The sequence below is a fragment of the Rousettus aegyptiacus genome, unplaced genomic scaffold, assembly GCF_014176215.1.
Source record: "Rousettus aegyptiacus isolate mRouAeg1 unplaced genomic scaffold, mRouAeg1.p scaffold_m13_p_3, whole genome shotgun sequence".
Lineage (NCBI taxonomy): Eukaryota > Metazoa > Chordata > Mammalia > Chiroptera > Pteropodidae > Rousettus > Rousettus aegyptiacus.
The window spans coordinates 11,281,184-11,296,788 of NW_023416306.1; the positions used below are offsets into that span (position 1 = coordinate 11,281,184).

Sequence of the window (15,605 nt, forward strand, 5' to 3'; positions counted from 1 at the left end):
GCGTGCACCAGGCTATGAGAGTGCATGGCTTGGGGTGTGTGTTTTTTCACGAGTATAACTACACAGAGACTGTATAAAAACATTTGCTGACTGGTAGGAGCAAAATTTGGTACAACCACTTTGGAAAACCACCTGGCCATAGCTACTAAAGCTCAATCCATCAACATCCTATGAGCCAGCAATCCCTCTCCTAGGAATATACCCAACGGAAGTGCCTCCAGATGTCCACCAAAGACGTGGGCAAGAACACTCTGGGAAGCACCACGTACGATGCCTCGAAACAGAAACTACCCCAAGTGCCCAGCAACAATAGAAAGGATAAGTAAATGGTGACACATCCAGCTGATCAAATCTTAGGTTGCAAGGAGAATGAACAATCTACAACTAAAAGCAACAAAATGGATGCACCTCAGAAATGTTAAACATAAAAAAGAAGGTTCCATGTACATGAAACGACAGTGCTATTCGGAGCGTTCGGGACAGCGGTTCCCCTTGGGGCTTAAGTGGCTGAAAAGAGGACAGATGGGGCCTTCCTGGGACTGGTGATGTTCTGTTTCTCGTGCCGGATGTTGGTTACACAGGTGTGTTTACTTTGTGAAATCCAGACAGCTGTGCACTCAGGATTCACACACTCTTCCGTACCTATAACACTTTAATAAAAGCTTACACTAAATAAGTGTGTGCCAATATTTGCATGGACGTTACATCACATGTAGATATGAGGCTGGGGTAGAATGTCTGGCCCCATCCATTTGCAGGTATGAGTGCGGGTAGATTTGCAAGACACGGGTACAAAGCATCACCCATCTGTAATGTAGGCCTGGGTAAGTGCATCCGACACACGGCCATATACAAGTGTTAATGCACAACTGCATTTGTGACACATACATATGTGGGTCCTTGAACAACAAGCTCGTCTGCGTGTGTCAGGATTCACTGTGGTGCCATGTCCTGTCTAGTAGACAAGAGCCTACAGTTTGCGCACAAGCCTGCCACGTATTAACATGTGAGTAAATACGTAAAAAAGGTACAGCAGATGTATCTATGAACACAAGATGTCAGGGAGTCTGTCCATCAATCAGAGTCCGAGAACACTGTACACGAGGTCCGCAGACTTGTATGTGACGGGCTTGAGTCTACACACATGGGAGTCTACGTGTGCCAGTCACGTTCGTACCTGAGGGTTTGCGGGTGTGTCTGACTCGCGCATAGAGCATGTGTGTGCACGGGGGCTGCTGTCCCTGTGGCTCGCCCTGTCCATGTCTTTGCACGTGTTAACATCGGTGTGTCCACCCCCGCCAGAGTCGGGCCTGGCCAGGCCAGGAGCACCTCAGTGGCTCTGGGAAAAGTCGCAGCAGGACTCACATTGCCCAGGTCCAGGATGAAGCAGTCGCCATTGTTGAAGCTGTCCCAAGACACAGGCACCTCAGTGGCACGGACCACACGCCGCCCTTTGACCTGCAAGAGTCTCTGCACCACCACCTCATTAGGTACCACGTGCTTGAATCCTGATGCCACGCCTCCTTTCTGTGGGGTCAAGGAGACAACGTCAGATTGGGAGAGTCAGTCCAGGGAGGCAGATACAGGAGAAAGAATAGGGTTGAGTTGAAGGAAATTCCGGCCTGTGGACCAGTGGCCTCCCAGCAGATTCCTGCCCACTGCACCTCATGCCACCCCTTAGAATCTCATACTCCACTAAGGCCTCTGGGGCACTTTTCCTGGATCAAAAAGCCGCAAACATTCCTTTCTCAAAACCAGCATCTCCCAAGGGATGTTACAAAGAACCCTAGTCCTCAAGACATTCTGCAAGGAGGGGGTTCCGTGGGCATGGAGGCAGAAGGGCTTCCGCTAAGGCCAGAAATGGAACCACCCGATCCAGACCCCTCTTTGCTGCCTCATTTGGCAGAGCGAAGCCAAGACTGACTCTCACTACACAGACTCCGTGTGGGCAAGGGGGCAAAGGGAGTGAGTTTTAAATGGGCTCCTGTTATGTCAATGCACAGTAAGCAATAAGTGTTTGTGAAATGATAATGCCCACTGGGCTGATTTTGCATCTTCTATGAGGCAGGTATCTTTATTCCCATTTTACAGATGAGGAAATTGGGCTCCAGAAGTAAAGGGACTTGCCCGAGATCTCATGGCTAGTAAGTGCTGGAGCTAGGATTCAACCCCAGGGGTGACGGAATCTATAGGTTCTTCCCCCAATATCAGGCTTTCTTAGAGAGAAGGTCACTACAGTCAGCCAAGCTGGGAGACAGAAACAAGCCACTGTTCAGAGCAAAGTCTTTCAAATAGAAATGTAATCTTTTTCTTGTTGCGAGTGGAGCACCCCCTGGCGGTCTTTCTTTGTACCAGCATGAGGCCTTTCAAGAACACGCCCTTGGGCTCAGCAGGGCTACCAAGGTGTTCACAGAGCCTTTCTTTCTGCCCGCTGCAAGGCCCTTCTGCTGGGGAGCAGGTGAGGAAGGGAAGCTGGGGGAGAACATGAAACACCCTGCCATCCACTGGTAATGACTGCAAAGAATGCCACTCACTAAGTCCTTGCCAGGGGCTGAGGCACCTGCCTGTGGATATGCAATGTGGTCTTCACGACAAGTCCTGAGGTAGGGGCTCTCACTACCCCACTTCACAGGAAAGGAAACTGATGTGCAAAGAGGGTAAGCCCCATACCCAGGGTCCCGCCTGGCTGGTGGCAGTGCTGGGTTTTACCCCCGACCTTGCCCTTCCAGGGACCCGGCCGTGCCCAAGATGGGAGACAAGAACTGCTGGCCCAGGAACTGCTGAGTGTCTGTGGACTTGACCTGGGGACCTCATTCAACTGGAGGTAAAGAGCCAGTGGATCTGAAAAGTTTGACAGTTTCCATGGATTTCTCAGAGATGAGGAATGGGGAGATGGAGGAAGAGAAAGGCCCTTCATTTCTTTTTATATCTCTCTATAAAGTATTTTGTTTGTTAGAGCATCCCTTTTTTATAAAAAGAAATCTTTTTAAAAAGAGTTGTTTTATGTCACAAATCTTAGTTCTAAAAAATTCTCTGTATATGAATTTATAAAATAAAATACTTGATTTCTAATGATCACCAGCATGATTAATTAGCTCCTCTAATCAAGACAACTAGACTTGAAAAGGCTAGTTAACCAAAAAATAAAGTCAAGATCTTAGAAGACATTAAGAACATTAGGATCTCCAGGCTCAGGGGGCAGGAATTTTTTGAAATTTTTACTATTCTTTACTATTTGTATTATAATAGGATTTGTTTCTTTAGGCTTTGTTGTTGCTTTGTATGGTCTAATCATTAGGTGCGCAGAGACCGGCATGAAATTATTTGAACAAAATTCAATGAGATAAATTGTTTTAAAAGACACTTTCTAAATTAAAGTGATAATATATATATAGATAAATTCTATATCAATATGAATATACATATCTGTATGTTTATATATATATATATAGAGAGAGAAAAATTACCATTTGGGGTACATCCCAAGAGTAGAATCATGGGGGGCTTTTACTTTCTCAAACCTATATTTCTTTAACATTTGACATTTTACAATCAGCTTGTGTCACTCTAGTAGTCAGAAGAAGGAAAAAAACTATAAAGGTTTACATTTTTCAAATGTTTGACTTTTTACTAAAAACACACAGTGATTGGGGCTGGTCCCCTCTACCCTCCAAACTCTGAGTCCCTTGTCTAAGAAATGGGAACAGAAAAGGTTCAAGGAATTCAGTGAGTTTCCTATACTATTCCCCGGGGCCAGGGGCTTCTAGGACTCAGCTCAGCCTAGAATATTTGAACAAAGGATTCAAGTAACCCAGCCCCAAGGGGTCTCTAGGGTTCTGTCTGAGAGTCAAGAAGGAGGAAAGATCAAGAGATTCTGAAGAGTACAAGAATTTTAAAAAGCATTTGCTGGTTGCAGAACAAGATGAGCCAGGCCCTGTGGCAGCCCTTTCTAGTAGCTCCTGTCCCTTCCCTGCCCCCTCTCTCACACCCGAGGACAGAACTGGCTCTGAGGTGCAGGCTTTCACAGGAGCAAGTCTTGCATAACAAGCTCTGCTCCTTGGGGATCTATAATTGATGAGGGCGCCAGGCCAAGAACCTCGGGCTGGGCCGGCCAAGTGCGGGGGCAGCTGGAGGACTTGTAGAAGGTGGAAAACAGGACCCGCTTCAGACCTCACATTTCCACCAGGAGCCCAGGTCTTTCAGGGCTGAAGTCCCAAATACAGGCTTGAATGGGAACCTGATCCCTGGAGCATTCTTCAGAGTATGGCTCAAGGATGCCCTGGAAAAATCCCCAGAGGATGGGGGAGGCTTGCTAAACATGCAGAGTCCTAGGCCCTCTCTGAGCTAAGATCAGAGACCAGGGGTCTTTGAAATGGCCACTCTGAACCAGCTCCGCGCCAGCCCTTCATGCCCAGATTTGAATCCCAGCTCCACCACTTCCCAGCTGTATAAGTTGCTTAACTTGTCCACAAGGCAACAATCAGCAGGCACAATTGCCATATAATTGATCAGTGTTTGCTGAATGAATAACGAATGGGGAGTAGGTGAAAGCACACACCCCACAAGCACACGACTGGCCCAAAGCCTCACAGCAGTCAGAGGGGTGGCCTGAGGACTGGAACCGCAATCTCTCCAGCTCCTGGTCAAGCGTTCTTTTCATTTCCTGCTCTAGGAGCTGCAAAAAGACCTAATCTTTCTTCAGCGTGGGAGCCTGGGTCTCAATCCTCTCACTTCTCCTTCTTCAAGGTACCAAGACCTTAGAAGGAGCTGTATGAAGAAGGTAGAGCTGGACAGCTCAGCAGGAGCTGTGAGCATGGGTGAACTGACAGACAGGGGGCGCTGGTAGGCTCCAGGGAACCCAGCCCAGCCAGCTCTGCCCAGCCCAGGGCTGAGGCTCTGTTCTCAGGACACACCCTGCCCTTTGCTGTCTCAGTCTAGCCAGCACATTCCCATCATCCAATTCCCGGTGCCTCACCTGAGCATACAGGGGCATCTCCCTGTTGACACAGAGGACCCTGAGGCCCGGAGAGGCACAATGACTTCCATAAGGTCACACAACACATCAGCCTTGAGAAGCAGGTTGGTGTAGTGGAAAGAATGCTGGGAGTCAGGAGATGGGGGTTCTCATCCCAGCTCCGGAACTGACCTGCTGTGTAACCCTGGGCTAGTTGCTTAACCTCTCTGTGCCTCAATTTCCCCTCCAACCCTTAAAATAAGAGCTTTGGACTCTTGACAGTAGGGTCCATCTGGCTATCAAAGCATGTGGTCCCCTCCCTATCCTGACCGAAGAGAGCCTCAGCTTTGCAAAACTACAGCTTTTCCTGAGTCCTTCTAAGGTGCCAAGCCCTGTGCAAGGCATTTCCCAGCTACACCTTCACCAAATCCTCTCCCCAGGCCTGAAGGACAGGTGCGACTTGCTCTCATGTAACCGGAGAGCAAAGAGAGGTTCAGGGAGGCCAAGTGGCTTGCCGGAAGTCACACAACATAGTAGGGCACAGCCTCTCAGGGCTCCTAGATTGGCTTTGCTCAGCCCCACCTGGCTGGGGGCTGGAGGATAGATCTGTGTTGGCTCAGACTCTTCAGAGTTCAAGTTTAAGGGGGATTGATTCTAATGACAGAAAGAGGAATGTAATCCAGGGCGTCCTTTCAAATACCTAGCACGGGGTCCTCTGCCGGCAGGGTCTAAGAACAAAGGAGTGCAGAAACGGGTCTAGGCCAAAGCCCCAGGCAAGCGAGGGGCCCACCCGTGGCCCACCCCATGCTGCTGGGGCTAGGAAGACAACCCTGTGAAGTGATGGGGAATTTTCTCCTCTTCGTCTTAAGGAAGGGACGCTCAGAGGGAGTGATTTGTCCAAACTAGAAAGGGTCCAGGATTCAAATCCAGCGCTGGCCGACTCCAAAGGCTGAGCTCTGACCCGTCTGCCAACAAGGCTGAAAGGTGGGTGACATGAATGAGTCCTGCCAGTGGTGCGTCTGTCCCTGCCACCCGCGACCAACCTTGTATTTGATGCCAGACTTGAAGTAGCCGAGGAAGGTGCCGGACTCGAAGCCCTGGACCTCGCGGTGCTGCACGGCCCGACCGTTCAGGAAGTCATCCAGCTGCACGGTGAAGATCGCGGCCGCCCCGCTCTCGTCCTGGGTACACTCATTGCCTAGGGGGCATCGGAGAAGCATTAGCCTGGCTCCCGGAGAGCAGCCCCCGCCTCCCACGGAGGAGTCCTGAGCCCCCAGCACTGCGCTGGCCTGGCTGTGGAAGGAGGCAAACCCCTGCCTTCTGTGCACCTCGCTTAATCTATGTGTATGTTGAGGAGGTGGGGGCTGGACTCCATGGTCTCTCAGAGTCCTCCAGGCTCTGACACATTCGCCTCTCTTCCTTGTTCCTATGCACTCACTCTCAGCCCTCCTGAGCGTGAAGTCAGGCCTGGGAGCATTGGCCCAATTCGCAGATTAGGAAACTGAGGCCCAGTGACAGGGCGAGACTCACAGAGTCACACAGAACTGTGGCAGGGACTGCAGGCTCCCAGTTCTGAAAGGTAAACTGGGGCACGGCTGCCTCTGGGAACCCAGGGAACTGCGGAGTAGATCCGGTGTCCCCGAGTCACCCCCGGTTCTGAATGCCGCACTAACTAGTTTAACCATCACAACGCCCCAGTGAAGGAGTGTGTCTGCTTTACAGAGGACCTGGGCGACTTGCCAAAAGGCAGAAGTGGGCTCTGAACTCAGGCAAGCTGGCTCTGGAGTCTGGGGACACAGACCACTAGCCAAGTGCCTGGCACAGACTTGATGCTCAGCAGTCACTCAGCTTCCTTCGGCGCTGCCTGGGGAACCCTACCTCCGAGGTCTGAGCTTTATGGGGCTGGGCTCCGGGGCGGGGGCTGGCCTCACCCAGCCAGTAGTGGAGGTCGTACTGCAGGTTCCCATTCCTCAGCTGCACCGTCTTCAGGATGACATAGGCGTCACCCGTGAAGAAGTCTCCATAAAGGTTGCGGGGCACAGGCACCAGGTCGAACTTCTCCACACGCCAGATCTGCAGGCCGGGTTCCTTCCCTGCCTTGAGGAACTCGGGGTGTTCCACCACCATGCTGCCGGGCTGGAAGAGACAGGGCACAGCCTGAGTGGGTGCTGGGGCCCTCGTGGGGAGAGACCCCGGGGCACGAGGGAGGGTGGTGTCCAGCACCAAGAGCATCCCACTTGAGCCTCTGACTCTCCCACCCCCAAATCAAGTCTAACCCTTCCTATGACCTCTGTCTCGATGAGTGAGCAAACAGGGCAGAGTTTAGGCTCCAAACCCTGTCCTTGGCAAGCGTGTGTCTCTCCTACTCAGCTCTCTGGTAATGAGGGTACAGAAGGCCCTAAGTCCCTTCTCCCTCCCTTCTGAGTGTCGACTGGATGGAACCACCAAGGCCTAGAGGAGTGAAGCGACTCTGCCAAGGACCCAGGAATTGCCCCAAGCTCCAAGAACACAAGTTCTGGGGCCATGGGGAGATCCCCTCAGCGTGTTAAATGGTAAATGTGGGGGTCCCCAGGGGCTCAGGCTGTTCTCTTCCAGCATTCTCAGTGGCCCTTAGAATTAGAAGGGTCCTCAGAGAGCTCGTCATCCAACCCCATTCTGCAGATAGGGAAACTGAGGCCCAAATTGGGGAGGGGACTGGCCCAAGCTCCCACAGCCTGTTTGCTTTTGCTCTTTTGAAATGGAAAGGCTTCCTTTGCCCCATCCATACCCCCATCACACCCCCAAGGAAGGCCTAAATTACTTAGCCCAAGTGGCCTCCTGCGCTGTCTGCCTCCTCCCTCCTGCCCCCCAACACCCCACCCCCCAATTCCATTTCCTGGAAAAGGCAAAGAGGATGCAGCCGGGGTCTGTAGGAGCCTGTTGGAGATGAAGTAGTCAAGGATGGGGGGGGGAAGGCCATCAGACATGCACAGGGGCTGGAGATGGAGTAGAGTGGGCCGGTTAGCCTGGGGCCGAAGGGCAGACATCAGCAGGCACAGGCCACCTGGCCGGAGGACAGAGCTGGTGGAGGAAGGCAGACGGGGAGAACTCAGGCGGAGGGATGGAAAACCACAAAAGGAAATCAGGAGAGAGGAGGAGAAAACAGACAGGGCAGAGGAGATATGAGAGAGGGGAGGGAAAAATAATGGTGATGGCGAGAAGCAAGGGAGGGGAGATCGGACGAAACGAGGGAAAACATCCTGGAGAGGGAGCGAGAAACCAGATGCGAAAGAGGAATCCGGAATGGAAGAAATCAGAAGAGGGGAAAAGAGGAATCAGGCGGAGGGAAGGAGAAACTAGAAGAGGGAAAGGAGAAATCAGGCGGCAGGAATGGGTAAGAAATCAGAAGGCAGCGAGGGAGAAGAAATCCCGCCAAGGTGAGGTTAGCCTTTAGGGAGAGAAACAGCCAGGTGCCCGAGGCTCCCACCCCCATCCAGGGAGCCCGGGAAGCAGCAGGAGATACTTACAAAGCAACAAAACAGTTTTTCCATTCTAGACCTGAATTACTCCCCTTTTCCTAGCGCTGTATCTGCAAGAACTTACAATAGAGAGTTACTCCGGGAGCCCCCGGTTCCCCTGGGCACTCACCCGTGCCTGGGACACCCGCCCCTGGGGCGCTGGTGTCTGGGCCGCCTCCCGCGACGCGGTGGCCGTGCTGGCCGGTGGCGACAGCACGCACAGAGCCAGGACAAGCATGCCGAGCAGCACGGGCGTGGAGCGGTGCGGAGTCATGGCAGCGACTGCGGCAGAGGACCCAGTCGGCAGCTGCAGCCTCCGGGTCGCCAACCTTAAATAGTCGCCCGCCCATCCCGTCTGAGCCGGGACCGCCCATCTGGGAGGGCGTGGGGCAGGGTTGGGCCCCAGCGGGCCTAGAAGGGGCGGGAATCTGGCCCGGACTTTGGAGACGTCGGGGTTCCCACCAGGACCGACACGACTATGTGCGGCCACCCCCTTCACCCCAGCTCCTGGCGGAGACCAAGTATAGGGCCTGGGTTACAGCAGGCGCTAACTCGGTGCACATTAAATGGGCGAATTCACGAAGGGCAGGGAGCCCAGCTCAGCCTCCTGAGTGCACCGCGCAAAACCCCTCCCGGCTCTGCGCCTAACATCTCCAGCTTTTCTTGAAGGCTCTCCAGGCATCATATCAGTCTTTATAGTGGGCACATTAACAGGGAGGAAAACTGGGTGCAGAACAGTTAAGCAACCTGCACACCACGAGGACACAGTACAGTCTGGGTGTCACAGCTGCCACCAGCTAGGGGCACACTGGACCCCTGAGCAAATAGGACTTCGGGAGGGGCCTGCAGACCCACCAGCTCCTGAGATGGCAGGTTCTGCTTTACTCGACTGCCCTTCTTTCCTTTTTTTAAAAAAGTTTTTATTTTTAAAAAGCTTATTTTGCAAAGCTTAAATCCACATGTTTGTACAAAGTTGTTCTCTCCCAACCCCACTTACTTATCCCCAGGGATAAGTAACTGATGATTTCAATGTTTATTTTCACGTCTTAAATAGCAAGTCCTGTTGCTTCTTGTAGTTTTTGTTTTTGTTTTTGTTTTTTTTGTTTTGTTGTGTTTTGTTTTGTTTTCAGTTCTGGGTCTGATCTGTTGGCTCCCCCACCCGGGGAAAGACAAGGCTTTAAGTCTGTTCCCCGTTCCCAGAAGGCCATTCACACTCCCCTTCCCCCTTCATAACTTTCTTCTACTTTAAGGGGGTTCGTGGAACAAATAAAGGGCTAAGGGACCACGCACACACAGAGATGATTCAGATTGTAGGAATTACAGGAAGACTTAATGGAGAAAGGAACTTGTGACCACAGTGTTGAAGAACAAGGAGGAGGGAAAGTAAGAAGAAAAGGCATTTTCAGGGAGGGAACGGCATGGGCAAAGGGCAAGCCAACACAAGCCACGTGCAGCAAATAACAAGGGGTCCATCTGAAACACAGGGAGCGAGAGGAGATGGAGCCGGAGAGGATGGCAGGAGTCACACTGAAGAGTGAGCTTTATCCCGGTATCTGTGGGAGGCCACAGAGAGGTGCCGAGTTCTCAAGGCTATTGTGTCTAGGCCTGGGCCTGCGGAGCCTAGCTCAGGACTAAATTCAAAGTGCTCTTCTCTGTCCCAAGGCATCTGGAGAATTATAAAAACCCCACAGTTATCATACGCTCCGATGGAAGTATAAACCAGCTTCGCCTCTCTGGATAGCAATTTCATTGTCCAAATTCAAAACACACAATGCAGCAACAGATCTACTTCCTTCAGAATTATTTACAAAGGAACACAAAAACATACGTGCAAGGATGTTCACTGAAGCATTGTTTGAAGAAAACTGGAAAGGACCCAAATGTCCTGGTTAAATAAATTACGGAGCTGCCATACAATGGACCACTCTGAAGCTGTGAAAACAGAATGAGGCAGATCTGACTGTGCCTGGCACACAGTAGGCACTCAACCAGGACAGAGAGATCTCCGAGGGCAAAGAGCAAATTGTACAACTGTAGGATGGCTCCTCTTTTTTTTTTTTTTTGTTAGTAAAGGTGTCTGTTTTTGTACACATCCTTAAAAAGTCAAGCGGGACAAACAGCAAACTGTTACGGTGGCTTGCTTTGAAAAGGATCAACGAGGAGAATTTCCCTCTCAAACACTGCCTGGCTGCCCGAGGCTACAGTGAGCCCTAGATCACTGTAGTCAGCAAGAGGAAACACTTCAGGGTGATGAAAACGTTCCAACACTGGATCACGGCGATGATTAATTACATAACCTAAAAATTTGCTAAAAATCAGCATGCTGTACACTTACAATGGGTGAATTGTTACAATATGTAAATCGTACCTTAATACACTCACTTAGAAAAAAATAAAAGCTTGCCATAGGGTTGGAAACTATCCAATGTAGTTGTTTTTGAATAAACCACTAATCTAGAAATAATATCTTTTAAAAATATAGAGCGATGGCTGCTCAATGGACAATTTGAAAAACCCAAACAAATAGGAAGAAGAAATTCCCTTGTCATCCCAGCCCCCAGAGTGAACCTGAACTGGCAGCCGGCCCCGCCGAGCAGCTCCTTCTTGGAAGAGTGTGGCCCTGATCGCCCCAGTTGGTGATTAACAGAGGGCTGCTGTGGCTTGGCCTTGGGCCCCAGGGTCTGTTGACCAGGCCAGGGCCCAAGGAACAGGGTGTATGAGTTCAGGAGAGTGGGGGGATCCGGGGGCAACAGAAGGATTCCTGGGTGGAAAGGAAGATGCCCCAGTGCTAGGCTTGGCTCTAACCCTGACGACCTGGGCAGTTTGGGGCAAGTCGCTGCTCCTTTCCGGGCCTGAGGGTCTCCATTGCAAAAGATGGGGTATGCCCCTATGCCGTCCCCAGCTCCAGCATTCCCAGATACTTTCCCACAAGGTTCCTATCTGTACAATGGCACTGGACCAGGTCACCTCTACAGTTCCTTCTGAATCTGACTGTCCAGGGCCCATGACCCGCAGGAGGTGGCATTGCTACCCCCCAGTGGTAGCATGCCAACTCTCCCCTGGGCCCAGACATCTCTGAGAGAAAGAGGGAGGGAAGGAGAAGGGGGTCTAAGACTAAGTTTCTTCATAGCAACCAGGGGAAAAAGGCATTAAAGTTCCCACTTTATAGATGGGGAAACTGAGACCCAGGGACGTTCATCACTTGCTCAGGGTCACTCAGCTGGAAAGAGGCATTGCTGAGATTCAAACGCAAGTGTGGCCGGCTCCAGTCCCCAAGATCTGTCTGGGGAGATCAAACGGGGCCCCCTGGCGCCATCTGGCCTGGGCAGGGAGCAACAGCGTCCTTCCGGGTAAAGGGTTGCAGTGGCTAAGCCAGTCAAGCCCAAGCCACGTCAGGTAGCAGGAGCCTCTGGGGCAGCGGACCCCACCACACCTCCCAGGCCGGAGCAGGGGGCTGCGCGGGGAAAGCCCTCCAGCCCTCCACGCCCCTGCGTGAGCACCCAGGACGAAGGCGTGGCCTAGGACGACCCCCAGGCTGCGGCCACTGAGTGGAAGACGGACTGCGACACTCTGCCACGCGTAGGCACTAGGCACTGAGGTCGGGCGTGGTTTACATGACTTGGGAGGCAGCCTGGCTCTGCTACCCCTCGCTTTGTGAGCATGTCCCTGTCCCCGCCCTTCCCTGGACCTCTGACCTTGGGAGTCCCTGGCTCCTGCCTAGTGCCACGCACAGAGTAGGCAGCTCTTCAGTGTCCGCCACAATAAGGAGCTGCACAGTCCATGTCCCCGCTCTAGAGCTGCACCCAGGGACCCCACAACCAGCTCCGACCTTGCCCCCTCTGTGACCTTAGGCTAGTCTCCGTGTCTCTCTGGGCCTCCCAGGGCAGCTCCCAGAGACTGGACAAGGCAGCCTCACCCTCCGCCCCTGGCCACAATGTACAAAATGCTTTGGCCGGCCTGGAAGACACCGCCCTGTTCTTTTCTCTTCACCCCAAACACTGTTGTTCTTGATTTCCCGGCAGTCAGCCACTCCTGGGAAGCCCTCTCCGGAGCTAGTTTGCTTTCTGGCTCACTGCTGTTCTCTGGGTCCTCCTGGGAACACCCACCCCTCTGGCCCAGGATTTTGCTAACAGGGACAATGGTCAGTAAACAGAGAAGCAAGTTACAAAACACAGTGAAGCCGGAAAGGCCTGCAGGGAGGTCGGGAGAGCCCTGTGGACTTGAAAGGATATATATTTTAGAATTTAGGAGGCTCAGTTTCTTGATCAGAGCCTCAGTTTCCTTGTCTATAAAATGGGGAGAATGATGCCTAGCTCACAACGCAGTGAGGAGGCCCGAGGCCCAACACACAGTAGGAGCACCTCAAAAGTTAGCACCCTTCTACATGAATTGTCTGATTTTTTTTTTTTTTTTTTTGCAGAGGCCTTTGTTCAGCATTTGCACATCTTGTGAGAGCAGTGCAGTAGGGCAGGAGAAAGGTCACAGATTGCACAGTGAGATTCTTGAGTTCAGGTCTGGGCTGTATCGCCTGGAGCAAGTTACTTTCCCTCTCTGGGGCTTGGGTCATTCACCTGTAAAGAGGGATAGTGATGCCCAGTTGCAGAGCAATTGGAAGCCCTGGGGCGAGACCATCGGAATGCACTGCAGAGGAGGACTCTTTCACAGCGATGTTCTTTAGCCCGTCCTCTCTTTGTCTGACGGTGGCACCAAGAACAGGAGCGTGACTTTGCAGAGTCACACAGCAGGTCTTTGGCAGAGCAGAGCTAGAACCCAGGTTTCTTGGTGACCAGGCCAGAGCTGAGGCCTGTGCCCATGACATGACAGGGCTCCCCTGTAAGGGCCAGCTGGATCTCTGCGTTGGCCTAGTCAATCCTGGGTGCGGACAGCTGCTGGGGAGACAGCCAGAGGGGCGTGGCTGAAACCACGTTCAGGAGGCCAACTATCCCAGGGACCAAAGCCACTGGCCCTTTCCCAGCTTCCAGAGGCAACCCTACCTAGTGCTGAGAGCCAGGACAGGACATTCAGAGGGGGCCAAGCCCTGCCACTTCCTGACCCCGTGCCCTGGAAGCAGCCAGATTTGGCCATGGGTGCAAACCCAGCGCCCTGCCTGCCAGGTCTCCAGTTGCAAATCTCCTGTGAAGGCAGGGCCTTGGATGCCCCAGCCAGAGCCACAGTGAGCAGGAGCCACGGGAGGCAGCTCCCTGCTCCACAGAGCGAATGGCTTTCCAGGAGGGGGAACACGATGTACATGACCGTGGAAAGAGGTCCTTCCAGGAAACCTGGGTTTACATCCCTGACCTACCAGTTCCAAACTGCGTGGTTTTGAGCGAGTTGCTTCTGCTCTCTGATCCTCCATTTCCTCATCTGTAACACAGGGATTATACCTCTTCCTAGGGTTATTGTGGGAATTTAATACAGTAAAATATATTTGGGGCTTTGCACAGTACTGGGCACAGAGTATGCACCTAGAAAGGAAGCTAGGATTATTGTTAGCTGGGGGCCTGGGTAATTTTCTCTATGTCTCTCTGTCTCTCTCTCTGAGACTCAAGTTGCTTATGTGTGAAATTGGGGCAAAAATGCCTTTCTCAAATGTGAATAGAAAGGATCGAATGAGACCATAAATATGGAAGATCCTAGGACCACGCCTGGCATACAATAAATGTTTTAAAATTCCAGCTTCCTTCCCCTAGGAGCAGGGCCTAAGGCTCCATGAACTCAGGATGCCAAGAATCACGAATGGGGTGAGGGGTACATGACCTTCTGGGCAAGAGAGTACAAGGAATGTCTGGGGTGAGTCTGGACAGAGCGCAAATCCCTACCATGGTGGGAGGGTGGAACTGGGCGAGGGGCCCTTCTATGGCACTTCACTTTCCTCCTCTGTAAAATGGGGAGATGATTCCCACCCCGTAGGGGGTCTAGGAGGATTGAAAGAGCTCTGGGCACCGTGCTTGGCAAACAGCAGGTGCTCAATAATCATAACATCCAAAGACGAGCCCCCAGAATGTGCCCAGGCCCTGCACACATAAAGCTCACTGGCCCCCATAGCCACCCTTGACCTCTACACCTCTGTTTCTCTGCAGCCAAAGCAGGGGAGGGCTGGGGGAGCCCAGCCGAGTCACAGAGACCCAGGGTGGTGGCTGCTGCCAGGGATGAGGAAGCATCTCAGGAGAGGGCCCCGAGCCAACACCGAAGGAGGAGGCCGCCTTGCCTCCCACCCCTGCCACGAGTCCCTCCTGACAACATCTTCCCCTCTCCTCTGGTCTGCCCCCATCCAAAAGAACAAAGGCTTGAGTCACCATCTGATCCCAACCATACCACCTACCACCTGGGTGACTCCGGGCAAGTGACAATGTCTCTGAGCCAGACTACGTCGCAGGCCTGCCAGAACTTGATACTAGTAAAAATTTGTTATGGTAAACTCCAAATACTATCTCATGATTAGAGAGTCTTTGAAATCTATCTCAAACTCTTAACTACACCAGAGATTCAAAGGTACTTTCATTGTTACTAATCCTTTGCATTTTAATAGGTTTTTAAAAAAATACTTTCCCTTCTTAAACGTAAACAGAAGTATGGGACTGGAAAACTTTTGTTCCTTTCCCAGCACAGAGGAAAATTGTAACCAGCTGGAAGAATTAAACATGATCCAGCACACAAAACACAGCGCCTGGCAAGCAAGAGGGAAGCAGAACAGTGCTGTGTTCTCTCCCCGGGTGTGCCCCCGGCCTCCCCTCATCCAGACACCAGTCACCAGCATCCTCCTCCAGGTACCTGCCCCTCTGGGGGCTTCAGGAACCCTCTGGGACACTCTTAGAGGCAGGGTCTACCCACAGCCCTCTTACCAGGATAGCACATAAGGGCTGAGGCCAGAGCTGGGGTGCTCGAGCCCACCTGTCCCCTACAAAATACTCACTCCCCACCCCCACAATCCAGCCGCTATCTTGGTTCAGGGCCCCCATCTTTCCTCTGGAACCACTGCACCAGCTGCCTCACTGCCTTCGATGTTCCCGTTACCCATAGAGATTGCATCGTTCCTTATGTAAGCTCCTTCCACGGCCCCCTGTGCAGACCAAAAGCCGCTTGGCACTTAAGGCCCTCTACGATCTGGTACCCACATGCTCTCGCGGCCTCATCACTTGCTGACCCCCCAGCAA

The 15,605-nt window shown here is 52.3% G+C and overlaps 1 protein-coding gene across 5 annotated transcripts in view; it reads right to left on the reverse strand.

Moving 5' to 3' along the window:
* GSN (gelsolin) overlaps positions 1–15,605 on the reverse strand; it is a 51,146-nt gene that overhangs the window by 17,180 nt on the left and 18,361 nt on the right. For 2 of the 5 annotated variants that reach the window (XM_016155926.2, XM_016155923.2), the window contains 3 exons: positions 6,886–7,090; positions 5,998–6,152; positions 1,366–1,527 (listed from right to left, as the gene is read on the reverse strand). In XM_016155926.2, coding sequence (XP_016011412.2) covers positions 1,366–1,527; positions 5,998–6,152; positions 6,886–7,081 — 513 coding nt within the window. In that variant the 5' untranslated portion in view covers positions 7,082–7,090. Of the gene's footprint in view, positions 1–1,365; positions 1,528–5,997; positions 6,153–6,885; positions 7,091–8,460; positions 8,532–8,581; positions 8,781–15,605 lie in introns of all 5 variants that reach the window. The other 3 variants (XM_036218332.1, XM_016155921.2, XM_016155922.2) reach the window with 3 other exon arrangements.